The sequence below is a fragment of the Lupinus angustifolius genome, chromosome LG05, assembly GCF_001865875.1.
Source record: "Lupinus angustifolius cultivar Tanjil chromosome LG05, LupAngTanjil_v1.0, whole genome shotgun sequence".
Classification (NCBI taxonomy): domain Eukaryota; kingdom Viridiplantae; phylum Streptophyta; class Magnoliopsida; order Fabales; family Fabaceae; genus Lupinus; species Lupinus angustifolius.
This window is the reverse complement of record NC_032013.1, coordinates 24,529,517-24,547,584: the sequence shown is the minus strand read 5'-3', so window position 1 is coordinate 24,547,584 and position 18,068 is coordinate 24,529,517. Positions and strand designations below refer to the sequence as shown.

General features: G+C 31.9%; 1 protein-coding gene across 1 annotated transcript; it reads right to left on the bottom strand.

The window, feature by feature from the left end:
• LOC109348331 (cytochrome P450 94C1-like) lies at window positions 11,356-14,156 on the bottom strand. Its single transcript, XM_019588719.1, has 2 exons — window positions 13,043-14,156; window positions 11,356-12,077 (listed from the first exon to the last, which is right to left on the bottom strand). The coding sequence occupies exons 1-2, from the start codon at window positions 14,078-14,080 to the stop codon at window positions 11,571-11,573; spliced, it is 1,545 nt and encodes a 514-aa protein (XP_019444264.1). The 5' UTR covers window positions 14,081-14,156; the 3' UTR covers window positions 11,356-11,570.

The following is an 18,068-nucleotide window of genomic DNA, read 5'->3' as shown; positions in this document are numbered from 1 at the left end:
AAGATGAGCCATTTATTCTAGCATCACAAGCTCAACAAGTATTCTATATTAGTGGCCCAGCTTATATGAAATGGTCAATTGTTCTTTTAACTAACAAAATAATCGTCAATAATATTGATGACCAAGAATATGAAGATATTGATGAAGATGATCTTTTTTTGGGACATATCAGTTACGTGAGAGCGGACCAACTGCGGATGATGATTTATATACAAGAGATGATCACGATGAACGGCGTTGTGTAAATCAATATGCTCCTCCAAACAATGATGACCCTACAAGACAAAAACAATCAAAGAAAAGAAAAAAGTAGATGCAAATACTCTTTGTATAATTATAGCTTAATTTTGATTGTTCGTAATTTGCATAGTTTTGTTTCTATATAATTTGCATAACTTTCTTATTTGTAATTATGTACTAGTCAAATCATAATTGTCATGATATTCGTTGTTTGTATTTTATAGTGTATCGATGTTTAATAAAACAAACTTCTGACATGTATTAATATGTTTGTTTTGTTCAGAATGTATAAATGTCTATGCTGTTGAGAATGTCTGTTCGGCTAATAAAGTATATGCATGTATTAATTTATATAAATCAACAACGAATTCTACGGGAAACATTGACATGCGATGTTGTAAAGGATAACTACAACAACGTTTTTTTTTTATAAAAAACGATGTTGTACATTATTAATACAACAGCGCTATGCGTGTGATGCGCTATTGTATTAAGGTGATGTTTGAGAAAATTAATGAATAATACAACAACGTTTTTTGTTACTGCGCTGTTAAACATATGAACGTCAACAACGCAACAATAAGCGCTGTTAATAAGACCTATAAAATACGTTGTTTAGTAAGAATATATGATAACGCTTTATGGACGATGCGCTGTTGTATTGATGCACTATATGACAGTGCTTTTTGTGCGTTGTGCTGTGGTATATGATCAATATACTACTGCAGTAAAAAAGAAAGCGCCCTAAAACGCTGTTATACATCTAAAATAAGCGTTGTTCAACGACAACTCTAGCGTAATGCACTATCAGTACATCATTCACCATTAATTTGTTTTACTTTTGTCTGAGAGTCACTGATAATTAACATATCAATGTTGATGATTTACTGAGAGTATAAAGACACTTATGCTATTAGTGTATACATATTAAATCCTTATTTGATTAGGGAGATTCATATTGATTTACAATCAATTTTAGAGTGCTGTTACTCAAAACTAAAATCATATTTCACAATTCCAAAAAACTTATTCGAGAGTTAATTAAAAATATGATCATTTTTGTTTAACAAAACTAAGTTTTGTTTTAAAATATTATTATTTATATAATATTGTCAAATAATTATTAATTTGACCTCATTATAACTTACTTTGTTTATTATTACTAATAGTATATTATTGTTCTTCATCACTTTGATATAAAATTGTAGAGCTGGAGATTCAAATTAAATTTTATTTATTTTCCCTTTTCGCTTGGAAATTTAATTTTTTGGAATAAAAATAATAATAATTTTAAATAAAAAATATAACGACGTCTATTTTCCTCACCAAAAATGGTAATAATCTTAGGAGGTATATTTTGAAATTCCAAAATAATTTGTTAAGCTTATTTATCGTATTTGGCATTTTCAAAATTTTATCATTTTAATTTGACTTTAAGTTCCAAAAATTAGTTTAGAATTAATTTAAAATATTTTAATTTGTGTTTAGCAGAACTAATTTAATTTTCAAAGTACTAGTATTTATATAATACTGTTAAAAAAATATTAACTTTGCTCCAACCAATTTGTTTACTAGTAAGATTATTATTATTATTCACAACGTTGTAATTAATAAAAAAATATTGTAATTTTTTTAATAGAAATAAATTTGATTTTCAGTTACCAGTATTTATACAATTTAGTTAAAAAATTATTAACTCTACTTTATTCTAACTAAATTTGATTACTATTACTAATAACATATTATTCTTCTTCATTGGGTCGATATAAAATTAAATAGGTAGAGATTAATTTATTTGATATTTTCCATTTCCATTATAAAATTTTATTTTTGGGAATTAAAATAGTAGTTAATTTAAATGAAAATAAAATTGTTGTCAATTATCCATAGTGAAAATGATATTATACTTAGGAATCTCAAATGTATATTTTGACACTCCAAATGACTTTTCAAATCTTATTTATCATGTTTGAAAATTTCAAAACCAATCAGTTGACACAGCTAATATGATTTTCAATTACTAGTATTTAGTTAATACAATCAAAAAGTTAATAAGTGTTGTACCAAAAAAAAGTTAAAAAGTGTACTATACTCCAACAATTTTTTTAAAGGCTAGAGTACAATAACACTCCAAATTTGTTAATGAAGACCAAAGTAGAACAGAACATGAGAAAAGAACATGCAAAAAGGGAAAAACAGAGCTAGCAAAAGGAAACAATTACATGTGTTTGAATTTGAAATTAGGCAATCTATACTTATTTCTGTTATAATCAGAGACAATAAAAGGGGTATATAATCCCACCACGAGTCACACTTTGATTGAATTCCAAATGAAGTCAATATGTCTGCACAAGCATTCTCTTCTATGAAGATATGCGAGATTTTAAACCTCATCCCTTGACTAACTCACTGCATTGGTTCCAACAGCGGAGCAGCTTCGAAGGAGGGGCAACTTTACCATTGAAAATATCAACCACCAATGTAAAATCACACTCCAACCACACCGAGTTCTAGCCCTCAAAATATGCGGCAAAACATCCCAATAAAGCCCCATTTCTGTTTCTAAATAAACCACCACCTCCAACATGTCTAGGGGATCCATGAGCAGCTCCATCCATATTAATTTTTATCCAGCCAACCATGGGAGGTCATTGGAGTCTTCCAAAGAAGAGTTTGCACACAGATTGGTAGAGTTACCAGTAAGGGAGTGTTGAGCTTGATCCTATTAATGGCGTGGGAGATGGAGAGCTTTAGGCCATCAAATATGAATTTATTTTGGCATAACCAGAATGTTGAGACAATGTTGACGATTCCTGCAGTGACCAAATTCTTAACTTGAGGGCTCCATTTTTTATTTCTAGCAAGCAAAATGGAATGGATAGAAGAAGTATCAAGAGTTGTATGAATCATGTTGCTAAGCCAACAAATTTTTTTTTGAAAACTAGTGCAAAAGCACTAGCAATTTATTAAATCAGAAGAGAAGGATACAGAAGAAAGCTAACACATGTTTCTAAACCGATAATTCGGAAAACTAAATTTATTCCTAAGAAAATCTAGCCTAATGCAATCCGGGTTGGATGTCCACCAATTATCCGTTCTGTTAGTAATCCCTAAGGAAGCCAGTTTGTCTGTGCAATCATTGCCTTCTCTAAAGATGTGTGTAACTCTGAAGTTCATTTGCATTGTTAGATGTCTGCGATGAGCCCAATTACGAAGAAGCTTCCATGGAACCATAGAGCAATCTTTGAATATATCAACAACCAGAGAAGAATCACATTCCAACCAAATGCACCTCCAACCCTTGTAATGAGCTATCTCAATAGCCATGATGGCAGTGAGCAACTCTGCAAAAAGGGAATTCTGGATACCGTAGTAAGAAGCAAAGCAACCCAACGAATCGCCATTGTTGTTTCTAAAAATTGCACCCCCTCCAGCATGGCCCGAAGATCCATGTGCCGCTTCGTCAGTGTTTATTTTGACCCAGCCTGGTTGAGGTTGATGCTAAAGAACCTCCAAGATTGTTGGAGCTTTGCTGTAGTTGATCCGCACCTGCAACTATTTGAAGATGCTAAATTCGAACAAGTTGGTCTTGGCACATTTATTAGTTGTGTTACCAGTAAGAACAATTGCCACCTTAATTCTTGATATTGCTTGTTGAGAAGAAAGGTTGATGTCATCAAACCTTGTCTTGTTTCTACATAACCAAATAGTAAAAACTAAGTTAATTATCCCTTCAACCATCAGCTCTTTAAGTTGGGGGCTCCAACTGTTGTTGCAGCTAGCAAGAATAACGGAAGTTGAACTTGTGCCAATAGGGGATCTGAACATACAACTAAGCCAATTCCAAATCGAGGCAGCAAAAGGACAGTGAAAGAATAAGTGATCATATATTTCCTTTGTTGCCCTACAAAGACTGCACATAGAAGCTATATACAATCCTCTTCTTTGAAGATTCTCATATGCTGGCATTCTATTATTATGGAGCCTCCAAAAGGTAAAAGATTTCGAAGGAGGGATGTGGTTGGACCAAATTAGCTTGCACTAGAGGTGTTCCTGAGATGGGGCGTTGCACCAATTGTAGGCATCTTTCATGGATAGAGAGAGCAATCAGTAGAATGCTACCACACCAACATGTCATTCTTGAAATTAGAAGAGATAGTAATACTCGTAATATCCTTGACTATTTGAGGATGAGATGCAACCATTCAACTAGGAATAATCCAATGATTGTCCTTGATGAAGTCTGCCACAAAGGCATGTAAGGCCACTTGGATGTTAAAGGGAATGTTGAGAGAATCCACAAAGGGAGTACCAACCCAGTTATCCTTCCAGAAACTAATGAGATTTCCCTCCCCAACTAGCCAGATTGAGTTGGAGTTAGCATAGTTCCAATTTGTCTTGATGTCAGGCCAGATAGAGGACTTCACATACTTTAAGATAGGCCTGCCCGCTTTATAGAACTTATTCTTAAATAAAATGGCCCATTCATCCTTAGAAGCAATCAGATTCCAAGTGAGTTTCAGGAAGGCAGCTTGATTTATAGCTTTCAGTAAGGCAACTTGAAAGGACTACAAACTTAGTGCCAAGCCACAGTTACCAGTTTCCTGGTTTTAGTGTCCCCCGACCATATGAAGTTTCTAATGCAAGTGTCAATGTGCTTCAAGAGATGGACAGACCAAGAGTAGACCTGAGAAGTGTACAGAAGCATGTTGTGAATTATTGATTTCATCAGCTCCAATCTGCCCATAATAGATAAGGAGAAGCCTTTCCATTTAGCAAATTTGTTGACAATTCTGTCAGCAATAAGTTCAAGATGTATTCTCCTAGGCTTACCTTTGAATATTGGAACACCTAGTTAGTTAAAAGGAATGGATCCAGATGAAAAACCCAACCAAAAATAGAGATTTGAGACTTTTCTAGAATAAGCTTGAGAGGTGTAGAATTTACATTTATTAGGATTAATAATTTGGCCCGAAGCCTGAGCATACTCCTCGATCAAGCCTTTTAGAGCCTCCAACTATCTTTTGATGCCTTTACAAAAGATCAATATGTGATATGCATAGAGCACATGAGAGGGAGTGACCAGCCTACCTGGTCCAGAGATAGGACTGATTTTTCTCTTCCTAAGCAGCTTAGAGATTCCTCTACTAAAAACATCCTCTGCAAGGCAGAATAGAAGGGGGAGAGAAGGTCACCCTGTCTCACCCCTCTTTTGCAACTGAAAAAACCCACACTTTGGCCATTAATCTCAATGGACAATTTAGCAGAGTGCAAAATGACTTTGATCCAATTTGTGAATTTATCACTGAAGCCAAAAGCTTTTAAAGTAGCCAACAAGAAATCCCAATCAAGAGTGTCAAAAGCTTTCTTGATGTCAAGCTTGATTGCCATGTTTCCACCAAAGGATTTGTGATCAAGAAGGTTGATAGCTTCATAGGCTAAAAAAATACACTCTTGAATGTGCCTACCTTTAATGAAACCTCTTTGGTTATGAGAGATAATTTTAGGAGCAATAGTAACAAGCCTGTCAGCAAGGACTTTAGTTATGATTTTGAACTGGAAGTTTGCTAAGGCAATTGGCCTGAACTCATCAATTCTGTCTGCACCAGGAGTTTTTGGAATCAAGATCACTGTGTTGGAATTTAGATTAGGCAATAACCAATCTTGAGTGAAGAACTGATTGATTGAGTTGCACACATTATGACCAACTATGTCCCAATAAATTTGGAAGAAACAACCTCCAAAACCATCAGGACTAGAGCCCTCCTCTCCATTCATGCCAAAAATGGCCTCTTTTATTTCCTTCACAAATGGAACCATAGACAACATACCATTGTCCCCCTCAGTAACCAAGTTAGAGACCACAAAATCTATGAGGCTATTAGGTTCAGTGGAATTAGGAGATGCATATAAGTCTGCATAGTATGTTAGGGGGAGATTATTCTTGATACATCCATATACAATTAAATAGGGGGAGATTCAAGTTTTATTTGCTTTATTTTCCTTTTGCATTTGGAAGTTTTATTGGGAATTAAAATAGTAACAATTTTAATTTTTTTTTAAAAGGTGTCAATTTTCCTCATTGAAAATGATATTACAATTAGGTAGTGTCAAAAGAATAATTTGAGATTCCAAAAGATCTTTTAAATCTTATTCATCATGTTTGACATTTTCGAAATCGAACTGGTTGAAATTAACTTTATGTTCCAAAAAATAAATTGAGAATTAATTAAAAAATTTGTAATTTTTGTTTAGTAGAACAACATTTGATTTTCAATTACTAATAATTATATAATATAGTGGAAAAAATATTAACTCTACTATATTTTTACCAAATTTATTTACTATTACTAATAACATATAATTATTCTTCAACATGTCTACATAAAATTAAATAGGAGGAGTTTTAATTTTTATTTGTTTTATTTCCCTTTTTCATCAGGAAATTTTATTTTCGTGAATCAAAATAGTAATCATTTAAAAATATATATATAATTGTTGTCTATTTTCCTCAGTAAAAATAGCATTATGCTTAGGAAGCATAAAATTATATTTTGAGACTCCTTAAGTATAATTTTCATGCTTATTCATCATGTTTGAATTTTTAAAACTCTGATCATTTGAAATTGACTTGAAGTTCCAAAATATAGTTTGAGATTGTAATTCTGGCATAAGAAAACTCAATTTTATTGTCAATTACTAGTATTTATATAATACTTTAAATAATTATTAACTCTAATCAACTCCAACAAAATTTGTTTACTATTACTAATAATGTATTATTATTGTTTACAACATTGATATAAAAATATATAGGTGGAGATTCAAATTTTCTACGCATTATTTTCCTTTATGACTAACAAATTTTATATTTAGGAATTGAAATAGTAATTATTTTAAATAAAAATATAATTGATGTATATTTCCTCATTGAAAATGATTTTATAATTAGGATGTGACAAAATTATATTTTGAGTCTCTAATTTTTTTCCCAAGCTTATTCATCATGTTTGAAATTTTAAAAATCCAATCGGTTGAAAATTAATTCGAGTACCTATTAGTTCAACACTCTCAAGCTGAACATGCATGGAAGGGTAGCTTAGTCCATTAGTGCTTGGGGGAGGCTTAATTATTGCACAATTGAATCCTTTAGTGCTATCTTGCATGGGAAGGCAATGTAGGAGTTCATTGAAATGTCATAAACTATAGGCCGGGATGCATTGCTCCTACTGGGTTAATCTGTCCCGACCCACTTGCCAGCTCTGCCAAATTGTCTCTTATGAGTAATCATTGTATAAATATTTCTAAAAATGCTCATTTTTATTTGGTAATAACCCAAATAACCTAAACTTTTTATTTATGATAAATATTTTTAAAAATATATAAGTTCCTGACCTATTGAACACTTAGAAACAACTCACTTAAAGAAAAGAAAAAAAAAAAGAGAGACTTGAATCTGATGAGGTGAGGATTGGCATGGCTAAATGGGAATTAGGATGAAATATAAAAAGAAAAGTAGACACAGACGCAGCCTCTTGGGACTCTGATTCTCTGAAGCACGACAAAGGGCACATCACATGCACATGTGATGTGAGTTCCTAGTTTACCAAAGGCCAGATATGTTCCTAATTTTTTATTCAGCATCGGACTAATTACCAAATTCTTTAATTTAATAGTTAATAGAGTTAAATATTTATACGTTGTTAATGTAAAAAAAGTTATGCAAGTATATTATTCAATATTCATATGTATTACTTTTATTTCAGAATCAATAGTAATATTATTTAAAAATCATACACCTACTGATATAATATTTCAGAAGGCACAGTGAGAAATTCAGAATTTTCTCTGTGATGTAAAATTTGTACAGGCAGAAGTAGCAAATAGATAAATGAAATAAAGCAAAATAGAAAATGACACTGAAAATTTTAACATGTGGAACAACCTCGTCAAATTGAGAAGTAAAGAATCGCGGGACTTAATCTAGAAATTTGTCTCCACTATATAAAGTTGGATTACAATATTTGCCTATCTCACACTAAGAGGATAATATTCAATCTCACAAAAAAAGGATTAAATACATAGTCTCTTTAGCCTCTCATTTACTTGTCATATCTTTCTCATAAGTTTCTTTTATATGGTGAATGAGAGGAATGATTCTTCATAAAGAGATGATGGATAATTAATTATTTCATATTTTCAAGACACATAAAAGATATTATCTTCAAATTTCTAGGTTGGATTTTATAGTCTTCAAGAGTCAATGAATAATTTCAAGATTTCGAAAAGACCATCGTTAAATATATTCAATGAATCATCTACTAATATTCAATGGTCATATGCTCACATTCAATTGATCACATATCAAAGTTCAGTGATCATATTCTTCCATCATCAATTGAGGGTTATCACTAATTTGACTTATCTGCAAGTGCTTGTTAGCTTATCATCTAAAATTGTCTTGGTCAACATATTGAACTGATTCTTTAAGTTGATGCTAGCTCGCCTTGTAAATATAGTTGGATAGCTATTACCCATGAGTGTTGGCTTGTACTGCAATTAGCTTGACTTGACATCAACCAAACTTCTTACTTGACTACCTTGTGATGAAGACTTTTGACACAATAATCATAATAGGATCTATCGACTTCTAGTCGCTTCAATACTATGAGACCAATATTTCATAACTTATAATATTTGGATAAAATTTCATCTTCAGTTATCTTGGTAAACATACAATGGTAGTAGATTATCAACATATTGATCTAACTCCCTTGCAAATATAGTTGGGTACCTTTTACTTTTGACTATTAAGTTGTACCATATTTAACTTGACATCAACTAAACACATTGTATGGTTACATTGTTAGAAAAACTTTCAAACACATCGACCCAATTGGACCTACTGACTACTAGTTGCTTTATTCTGATTAATGTTGTTCTATCTGTCTTGCTTGTATACTTTCTATCATTTTATAAAGCTTATTATGCTATCATCCACTCTATCCTAAAAATTAAAAGGAAGCCCACCATAAAAGTTAGTTGGGTTAAGTGGGAAAATGTGTCTAAGAAAAAATCTCTGTCTAGGGATCAAAAACATTCACATTTTCAATTTAGATCTTCCAGGGAAACGGTTTGTTGAAACTTGGTTTGTTGAAAGCCATTAGTGAGAACTTTAGAGTGTGAAATCTAAAAACTCCCAAGTCCCACATAGAAGAGTTTTAAAAAAAGAACTCTCAAGTCCCACATTGGAGATATGAGGAACTTGGAAAAAATCTCATGTTATAAATAAAGGTATTTTTCCCTCATTTAACTCGCCCCAAGTTGAATGCGCTTTCATTCAACCTTTTCTTTCTCCCTCATATTTTCCGCCGGCGCATTTCCACCAAACTTCTCCCCATTTCTTTCCGTGACACTAAGAATTGGCACATGCAACCAATTTGTGAGAATTTCGAGAACTGATATTGGTAGTCGATGGAAAAAAATTGGCACAAGTAACCATATTGTGGGAATTTCGAGAACTAACACTGGTAGTCAGTATTGAGGGAAAAGAATTAGCACAAATAACTATATTGTGGACATTTCAAGAATTGACATTGATAGTCAATATTGAGGGAAAAGAATTGACATTATGAGCCATATTGTGGGAATTTCGACAATTGGCACTGGTAGCTATATTGTGGTGGGTGTCTTCGAGATTGATTCTTACACTTCATTAAGAATCCGATAACAGAGAGCTAAACTGTTTTATCTTAGGGACGACGTGGTTGATAGTTTGCTTGTACATTTTGGGCAATCCCACGAAACGTCTTAAAGAGAACGATCTGGTCGTGCTTCAACCAGTAAGTATTATTTTGTGCCATTTAGAATTGCTGCAAGCTACGGTAACAACAAAATGAAGACTGCTTCATGAGGACAATAGTCTTTAATGTAGAGTGTTGAGATCTAAATATGGGCATATTACTTGTAATCCATTAGGGGGAGGGGGCAACCATCCCTTCATCAAAAAAATTCTTCTTGGTTCAGGCATCTAACTAATCTAGAAATTATGGGCAATGGAAACCTCATTGGTTTTGGTACGATGTTGTGCTGAAAGTAGGTAACAAGACTAATACCAAATTCTGGAAACACAATTAGCTATGTCCCCAAAACCTAATGTCTAGGCTTATGAGGCTCTAATCTCAGTTCACCCAAGGAAGCTTTTATTAGAGACTTTAGGATTTGGTCAGATGGGAAGTTGGATTGGAATTTGACTTGGAGAAGGCAACCATTCATCAATTGGGAACAAGACTCAAGATTCATGGGTGGGGACCCATGAAGTTTCGCGTCATCATTCAGTTACATCATCATATAAGTTTCTTGTTACTCATGTTCATAATCAGGAGCATAATTACAAGCACCTCAATCTTCTATCAGAATCCATAGCACCATTAAAGGTTATTGCTTTTGCAGGGAGACTTTTCCCTACGACATACTTTCCACTATGCATAGAAGCCATGCTTAGAAGATGGTTCATACCAGCTCAGGGAGGAGGATCCTTGTACAGTCTTTACAATACCGCTTAAAATCTTCACAACATATATTCTCTATTTGCAGGTTCACCTACTATGTTTGGAAACTACTCTATAATTAGCTAGATTTTATGATACATATCGATATGTTGATCCACAAAAAACGTCGAAAGATCTGGAGCATCATTTGGTTAGCAATAATGTGGTCATCTAGTTAGTTCGAAACAATGTTATTTTCAAATCAAAGAAGTTATCTCCGCCAATAATTCTTAAATCGATAAAGGTTAAATCTGTACTTTGGATCAACAAGAAGATAGACTTATCCACGGTTCTTTACTTAGGTTAAGTTACCAACCCCTAGATTGTTTAATGCATTTACCTTAACTCCCACCTTGTACTTTTCACCTTGACTCTCTTGTACTTCTTTTGTATTCTTGATACATTTTAAAATGATAATATTTTTTTCCGATCATTTGCTCGAAGAGTGAAAAATGTTGATGACATAATAGAATGAAAAAAATAAAAAAAAAGTATAATAGAAATTGTGTATAGGAAACATGATTTCATTTAAAACATGAAAAAAAGATAACTAGTACACGAAAGTTACAAGTTTTATAAAAAATCAAGGAGTAAATCGTGAATAGAAATCACCATTTACAAAAATTTATACTCCTCTCAGAACATTTCAAAGAGATACACGAAAATGGTAAATAAGAAGTCAAAAAACACTGCTACCCAACAGTAGAAAAACCTTGTAATTTGGATGATCTCTTTAGCTTAAAGACACCCTCAATAATACACAGATTATAGTTTACCATATCAAAGGTTTTCGGTTCGTCGTTCGCGTACCTTAACGGGAAGACCGTAGCTAAAAGTGGCTGTAAGACCAGGAGAGAAACGTGGGGTTTTATAAAAAGGTGGTGCCAATTGGATATGAAACTTTCTAAGCAAAGAAAGTGCCACACTTTTGAGTTCTAGCAATGCCATTTCTTTACCTAAACATAACCTCAATCCTCCTTGAAAAACAGGGTACTTGAATGGATTTTGAGGGTAAAATATTCCATCCTTCAACCACCTTTGGGGCTTGAATTCTAAGCAATCTTGACCCCATATTTCTTTCAACCTTCCCATAGCATATGGATGATAAGTAACCCTAGTTCCACTCTTCAATGATGTACCATCGGGTAATATATCATCTTGTAAACAAAACTTGGAATTAAATTGAACTGGGGGATATAACCTCATGCTCTCATATGTTGCTGCTTGTAAATAGTGTAGTTGTTGTAGCTCTTCAAAGCATGTGAGGTCCTTGTCTTCTCCAATGACCTTAATTTAAAAAAAATTGTCATCCTAAGATTAAAATAAAAATGATATGTTATGTTTATGATTAAGTAATTAAGAAAAGACAAACAAAATTATTTGGTATACTCTTTCACTTAAAGAATGAATTTCTTTTGATATGAATTGTAATATATCTCCTATCAAATGTAGCTCCAAAAGGATGGAACCTTATATGCAAACTAACCATTGTTATATTCCTTCACCTAGTTTAGTACTTTTTTGTTGTCTATCTAATCACAATTTATAATATACAATTTTCGAACATTTATATTTATTATTGTAACTTTTATATATTGGAGACAATTTTCTTAACATTTTTTTATTGTGTTTTTGGAACATATGTGGAATAGTAAAAAATGTCACCATACTATTAGCACACATGTTAAACAGTAAGAGAATGATCAGAAAACCACAAGTGGGGAGTGCACATGTTCAAAATTCTTGGAATGCATCCCAAACCCTATTTTTTATAGGAGAACTTGACATACCCAAATCATTGATTTCATGGAAATATGGAATATTAATTCCCCCTCCTATAGATTATAGACTTCCCCCAATGTTAGTAGTTAAGAGTTTTAAGTACTTTTAAATTTTAGCTTCTTTTTTTCAAAGCAAAATGAATTTATTGATGGGCAAAAGAAATTTGAGAAGAATCTAAATGAAAAATATCCATATTGACTATTTTTCTTTGCAAACAGAGATTACTCTATCTGTAATAAAAAAAATAAAATTCTCCTGAATGTTGAAGGCGAGCCCCGTAAATGAAGCTCTCACCTAGGGTTTGTTTGAGAGTTGAATTTTAGAGAAGAAGGAAGAGGAAGATAAGACTTGTGAGCCATGAAATGCATTTGTGAGATGACTCTCAAACCTTCACTTTTTCTTTATTCCATTCCAAAATTCAACTCTCAAACAAGCCCTTACCGAAATTTGGGGAGGGTAGAAATTTTTACCTGATCTGCTTCTATCAGAATGGCTGACTCAACTTCTGGGTGTTTGGCCAACAACCAAAAAAAACTGGTAAGTGCTGAAGCCACAGTGTCACGGCCAGCTAAAAGGAAACTTATGACAATGTCCCTCAAGTAAGCCTCATCATTAACACTACTCATGAACCTTGACAACAAATCCTTATGATCACAAAACCCCATTTTTCTTCTTTGCCTTATGACCTCTTTGGCCAAAATATCAATCATTCTTACAGCTTCTTGAAGCCTCTTCTCACTTCCTAAGTTGAACAACCTCTTCAGTTTCCAAACAAGAGGAGACACTGTCATGGCTCTCTCTGCTGACAACTTTGATGCCAAATCAAAGGACATAGCAAAGTGTGATATTGGAAAAGATTGTTCCAAACACATAGGATCCAATCCAAATGAGAATTTACACATACTATCGAATGAGAATCTTTTAAAAACATCTTGCATATCCAACACATGGTTATCTTGTTTTGACAGTAGAAGAGGGACAAGCCTATGTTTGATTTCATAGTTGATTATATCGAAGGCAAAGGATCTTATAGAACTTTTGTTGAGTTCTAAACTTGCCATCTTCTTTTGAAAGCTCCATAATTCACCGTCCACGTTGAATATACCACGACCGAGAAAATCACCTAGGATCATGGAAAAGTTTTTTCCTTTTGGGTAGTTCTCGAACCGTGTCTTCAACATGTACTCAACGTTATCTGGGTTTGCTGTGATCGTGTTTCTAAGCATGTGTATGTGGATGGTTTTGGTGGGTGAGTTTTGTAGAAGATGAGTGTACCAATCGCAAAGATTATCAAAATCTTTGGACCAGCTTGAAGTGAGATATGCTTGGCAAGTTTCGCAGCTGCAGAAGATGTTCATTCTGGACAAGAAAGAAGAGATCAAATAGGAAAGAGTAGTGAGAATCACGATGAGGATGGTGATCATGATTAGTGAAAAGAGGACAGTGTCAAAGGGGACCTTAGTGAAAATCTGCATCACTGAGAACATGGCTAAAGGTTCAAGTTCCATTGATATGGATTATGGATTAATTAAGATAAAATGGAGGATGGTGAAAAAAGGAAGGGAGAAAGATATGAAATTAGAGAGACATTAGGGATAGGTATTAGATGTAATGGTTATATAATTCATTTATACAGCACCTATTACATAAAGCAGAAAATCTATTAAACTCATTTTCTAATTTATTTTCTGATTGATCTACATGTTGGATTTGGTTCCCAACTTCCTTATATTTTATAAATTGGTGAATGAATATGAAATTTTGTATTAGTGTAGTAACTAAAAAGATCATTGGTTATCTTTTTATATTAGATGGATACCCTGTACTCAATTTAATACATTCTTTTTTTATTAAAAAATATTATTTAACTAAAATAATATTAATCTCTTCTAAAAAATAATGATCAAACTTATTTTTGGTCAAATAAATGAGTTGAATCTCTTATAATTTACCAAAATCACTATAAAAAGATGAGACAAATGATGCTTTTTGAGTGATGTATGACTTAATAGTGCTTGTTTTGGTAAGTAAATTTTTTATTAGAGATAGATCAAAATTACAAGTAAAGGGCAAATAAATATACAAGAGGACCCAAAAAAGAGAGAAGGAAAGGACTAACCCTCTCCTACATAAGAACTCCAAAACACAACGGTAAGACAACAACCAAACCCCACCAACAAGAAAACAAGTCCAAGCAATAAGAATCTAAACACAAAATGTGCTTGGATGCTAAATCACAAACTTAAAGAAAAGCTTACAAACCTCATTTTTTTGGTGGGCAAAGAGAATTTTTATCAATAAGGTTTGTCTTTGCCCATCTTTGTGATATTGTTCATCTTTGTATTCTCTTTGGGTTAGCACCCCTTGTGCTCTTAATCCATTTCTCTTGCTTATCAAAAAAAAAAAGGTATAAAATGTACTAAAAGGTTACATATGAACAAAAAATAGAAAGAAAAAAGGAGGAAAAATATATCATTGAGACAAATATTATTCAAATCAAAAAATAAGTTAACGGGGGAATTTAATAATTTTAGTTACCAATGTGTATCACCTATATGGATCAAAGGGAAATATAAATTGGCAATCATGTTTTGATTCGAATAGAATATCAATCCAATTCTTTGTTTGCAATATTAATATAAGTGAAATTAGTTGATGTAAAATCTCTGAATCGAAATTGCTTTAGTAGATTTTTCACTTAGCACTCATATTGACATTTTTACTTCAATTTATTAATACATTTTTACATATAAAAATGTGTAGATAAATTTATATAAACCATCCTATACTATAACGTTTCACACTTTCACTATTGTCCAAAAGGAATTGAGATTTTATATAAACCATCCTATATTGATTTTATTTTTTTAGAAAAGAAAATCAATATAAATATATATATGCAGAGAACTCCTGGTACATTAATTAATTCATTGATAGACAACCTCAGCAACAAATTAAAGAAAAATGATGGCTTACACAAGTGAAGTTAGACCAAGGACACGAAGAACTCGTGCTATTGCTAGAAAACACAGTTACCAGAGGCATCTACTTGATGGAAACACCAAGTCCATGACGTAGTTATGTACTATAGGAACATTAAGTCACGTGTTTTTATATTTTCAAGTTATCTCTACCATTTGCATACCATCATTGACTGATAAGAGTATCTCCAATTCTAGTGTGAAACAGTTTGGTAAAGAGCATCTCAAGTTCTCAACTAGATGATTTTTTAATTCATGTTTTGATTCCTTGTTTCTCCTTTTTATAAATGAAAGTATATATGTGTACCCAAATCTTTATTAAAAAAACATAATTTCATCAGCATTGAATTATGGGTTTATTTTTATTATTTAATATATAATAAAAAGAATGTAAAATATATATAAGAACTATAGTAAGCAGATATTATAATCGTTACCAACTCAAGTTCTTTGAAGTTTTGTTACTTTTTATCTTTAGTTAACTTTGATATTTGCACACTCTAATTTTTATTTAATAGCTACATATTTGTTTTAATAAAAGATAATAAAAGGAGTTAGGATGAACGCAAACTTTTATCACATTAAATAAGTTACACATCTCATGATCACAAATTATTTCACGCCGAAAGTGAAATGGTAGGGCTACTCTCTCCCATAAAATTAATTTAAAAATTAAACACATATCCTACTTATTAATCGTGCAAGTAACAATTTTGTTTAAACTTTTGGCAGAAATATATATATATATATATATATATATATATATATATATATATGGGTGTTTCAAGGAATGTTCTGTTGCATTTTGTTTTATGTTTGAAGGTTCAATATATGTTAGTTGGCATGTAATTGTACTACCACTTGTTCTGTCATTTTGGAGTATCTCGGGTACTCTAATTGATAAAATAATGTTTCGTTTTTTATGATTAGAAAAAATCCTCTAAAGTCAGTATAGTTGATTAACCTGTTGACATAAATTTAAATCAATTGCAACATAAATATATTTCAATTAAATAATTTCATTGTCCCTTTCTCATTCTCTCCTCTTAAAAAAAATTACTAAATAAATAAGACAATAAGACGTTCAGTTAAATAAATAGTAATCATTTTCTGGCCTTAAAGGGAATCGATTATACTAGTTACATTAATGTTACAACCTATCACGTGATTGGTTTGTCTTTCAACATTGTTTATTTTTTCATTTCAGAGAAAGAAAATAAACCTGTTTTGAGGCAAAATTGTATAATAATTTACACTAAGAACTCAATCAAACCTTCTATACATCAATTGGCACAATCCATGAATGTAAAAAAATCATAAAGAAAGATAAGATCACAATAACCTATTCTAATTGAGTTGCAAACTACATAAAATGCCCTACATCATCGTCTTCTATTTGCTTCTCTAAATATCACCTAATTTCGTACATATAATTCTCTCACCTTACAATATCTATATACCTTAATATTTTTTTTATGTATTTAATAAACTTAATTTTTGCCGAAAAAACCAAAAGGTTTTGTGGGATGAGAGGACATGTTAAATATGACAAAATCAAGAAAATTTGGCAACATTTATTATAGAAAAATGAGAAAATATTCACTTACATGATTCATATACTTATTGAAAGAACAACCACATATTCCGAAAGAAATTAATTTCTTACTGACGAGAAAATATTTTTGGTAATATAAAAAAGAAAAAAATTGTTGGTAACCCAAACACTAGAAGTAGATGTATTGTACCAAAGTGAAAAATTAAATATTCTATTATCTTTTTCCCACAAAACAACATCTTAGATCTTATTTAATTCAAATTCATAAGTTGTATATAACTGAAGTGAACCAAATAACCACAAACCAAAATATAACCCAAGTTTTCCTTCTCTTTCTATCACTACCCAAGGCTATATGATTGTTGAAATGCTATATACAGTTGCTTGGAAAATCCATATTAACTCTAAGCCAAGAGAACTTCTTTGTCCAAATCTTTGCAACTACCAAATAATTTATAAAGAGGTGATCAACATTCTCTACATAATTTGAACACAAAAGGAAATTACTCTACCTTTTTATACTAGTATGCTAGTCCTACTCATTGTTGATTAATGGATAGTGAAAATTATAAGTTAATTGAGGGAGACATAATCACTTTAAAAAGTATATATATTTATCTTTTATCTTGACTCTAATATTTATGTATTAATGCTAAAGATATATATACAATTAGTAGATTATTCATTATTCATTTGTGATTTTATTTAAGAGTTAGTGATCATTAAAAATAAAAAATGAATGATGAATGATACAATAACAATGTAAAATACTCTTACATTCTTGGTGCATACATCCTGTTATCTAATCTTATTCATTAAAATAAAATCAAACGTTCAAATATTCGTTGCTATCATTTCTTTAAAACAAATCAAGTAAAACGTCCAGCATACAATTGGATCCCAATATCTCGTCCAATGGAAACAAATTATTCGTATTCATTATTCATTGATAGAAACATG

Coding starts and splice junctions, on each gene's coding strand:
- LOC109348331 (XM_019588719.1), bottom strand. CDS start 14,080: ATGGAACTTGAACCTTTAGCCATGTTCTCAGTGATGCAGATTTTCACT. Junction 12,078..13,042: donor TTCTGATAGAAGCAGATCAG/GTAAAAATTTCT, acceptor TTTTAAATTAAG/GTCATTGGAGAAGACAAGGA.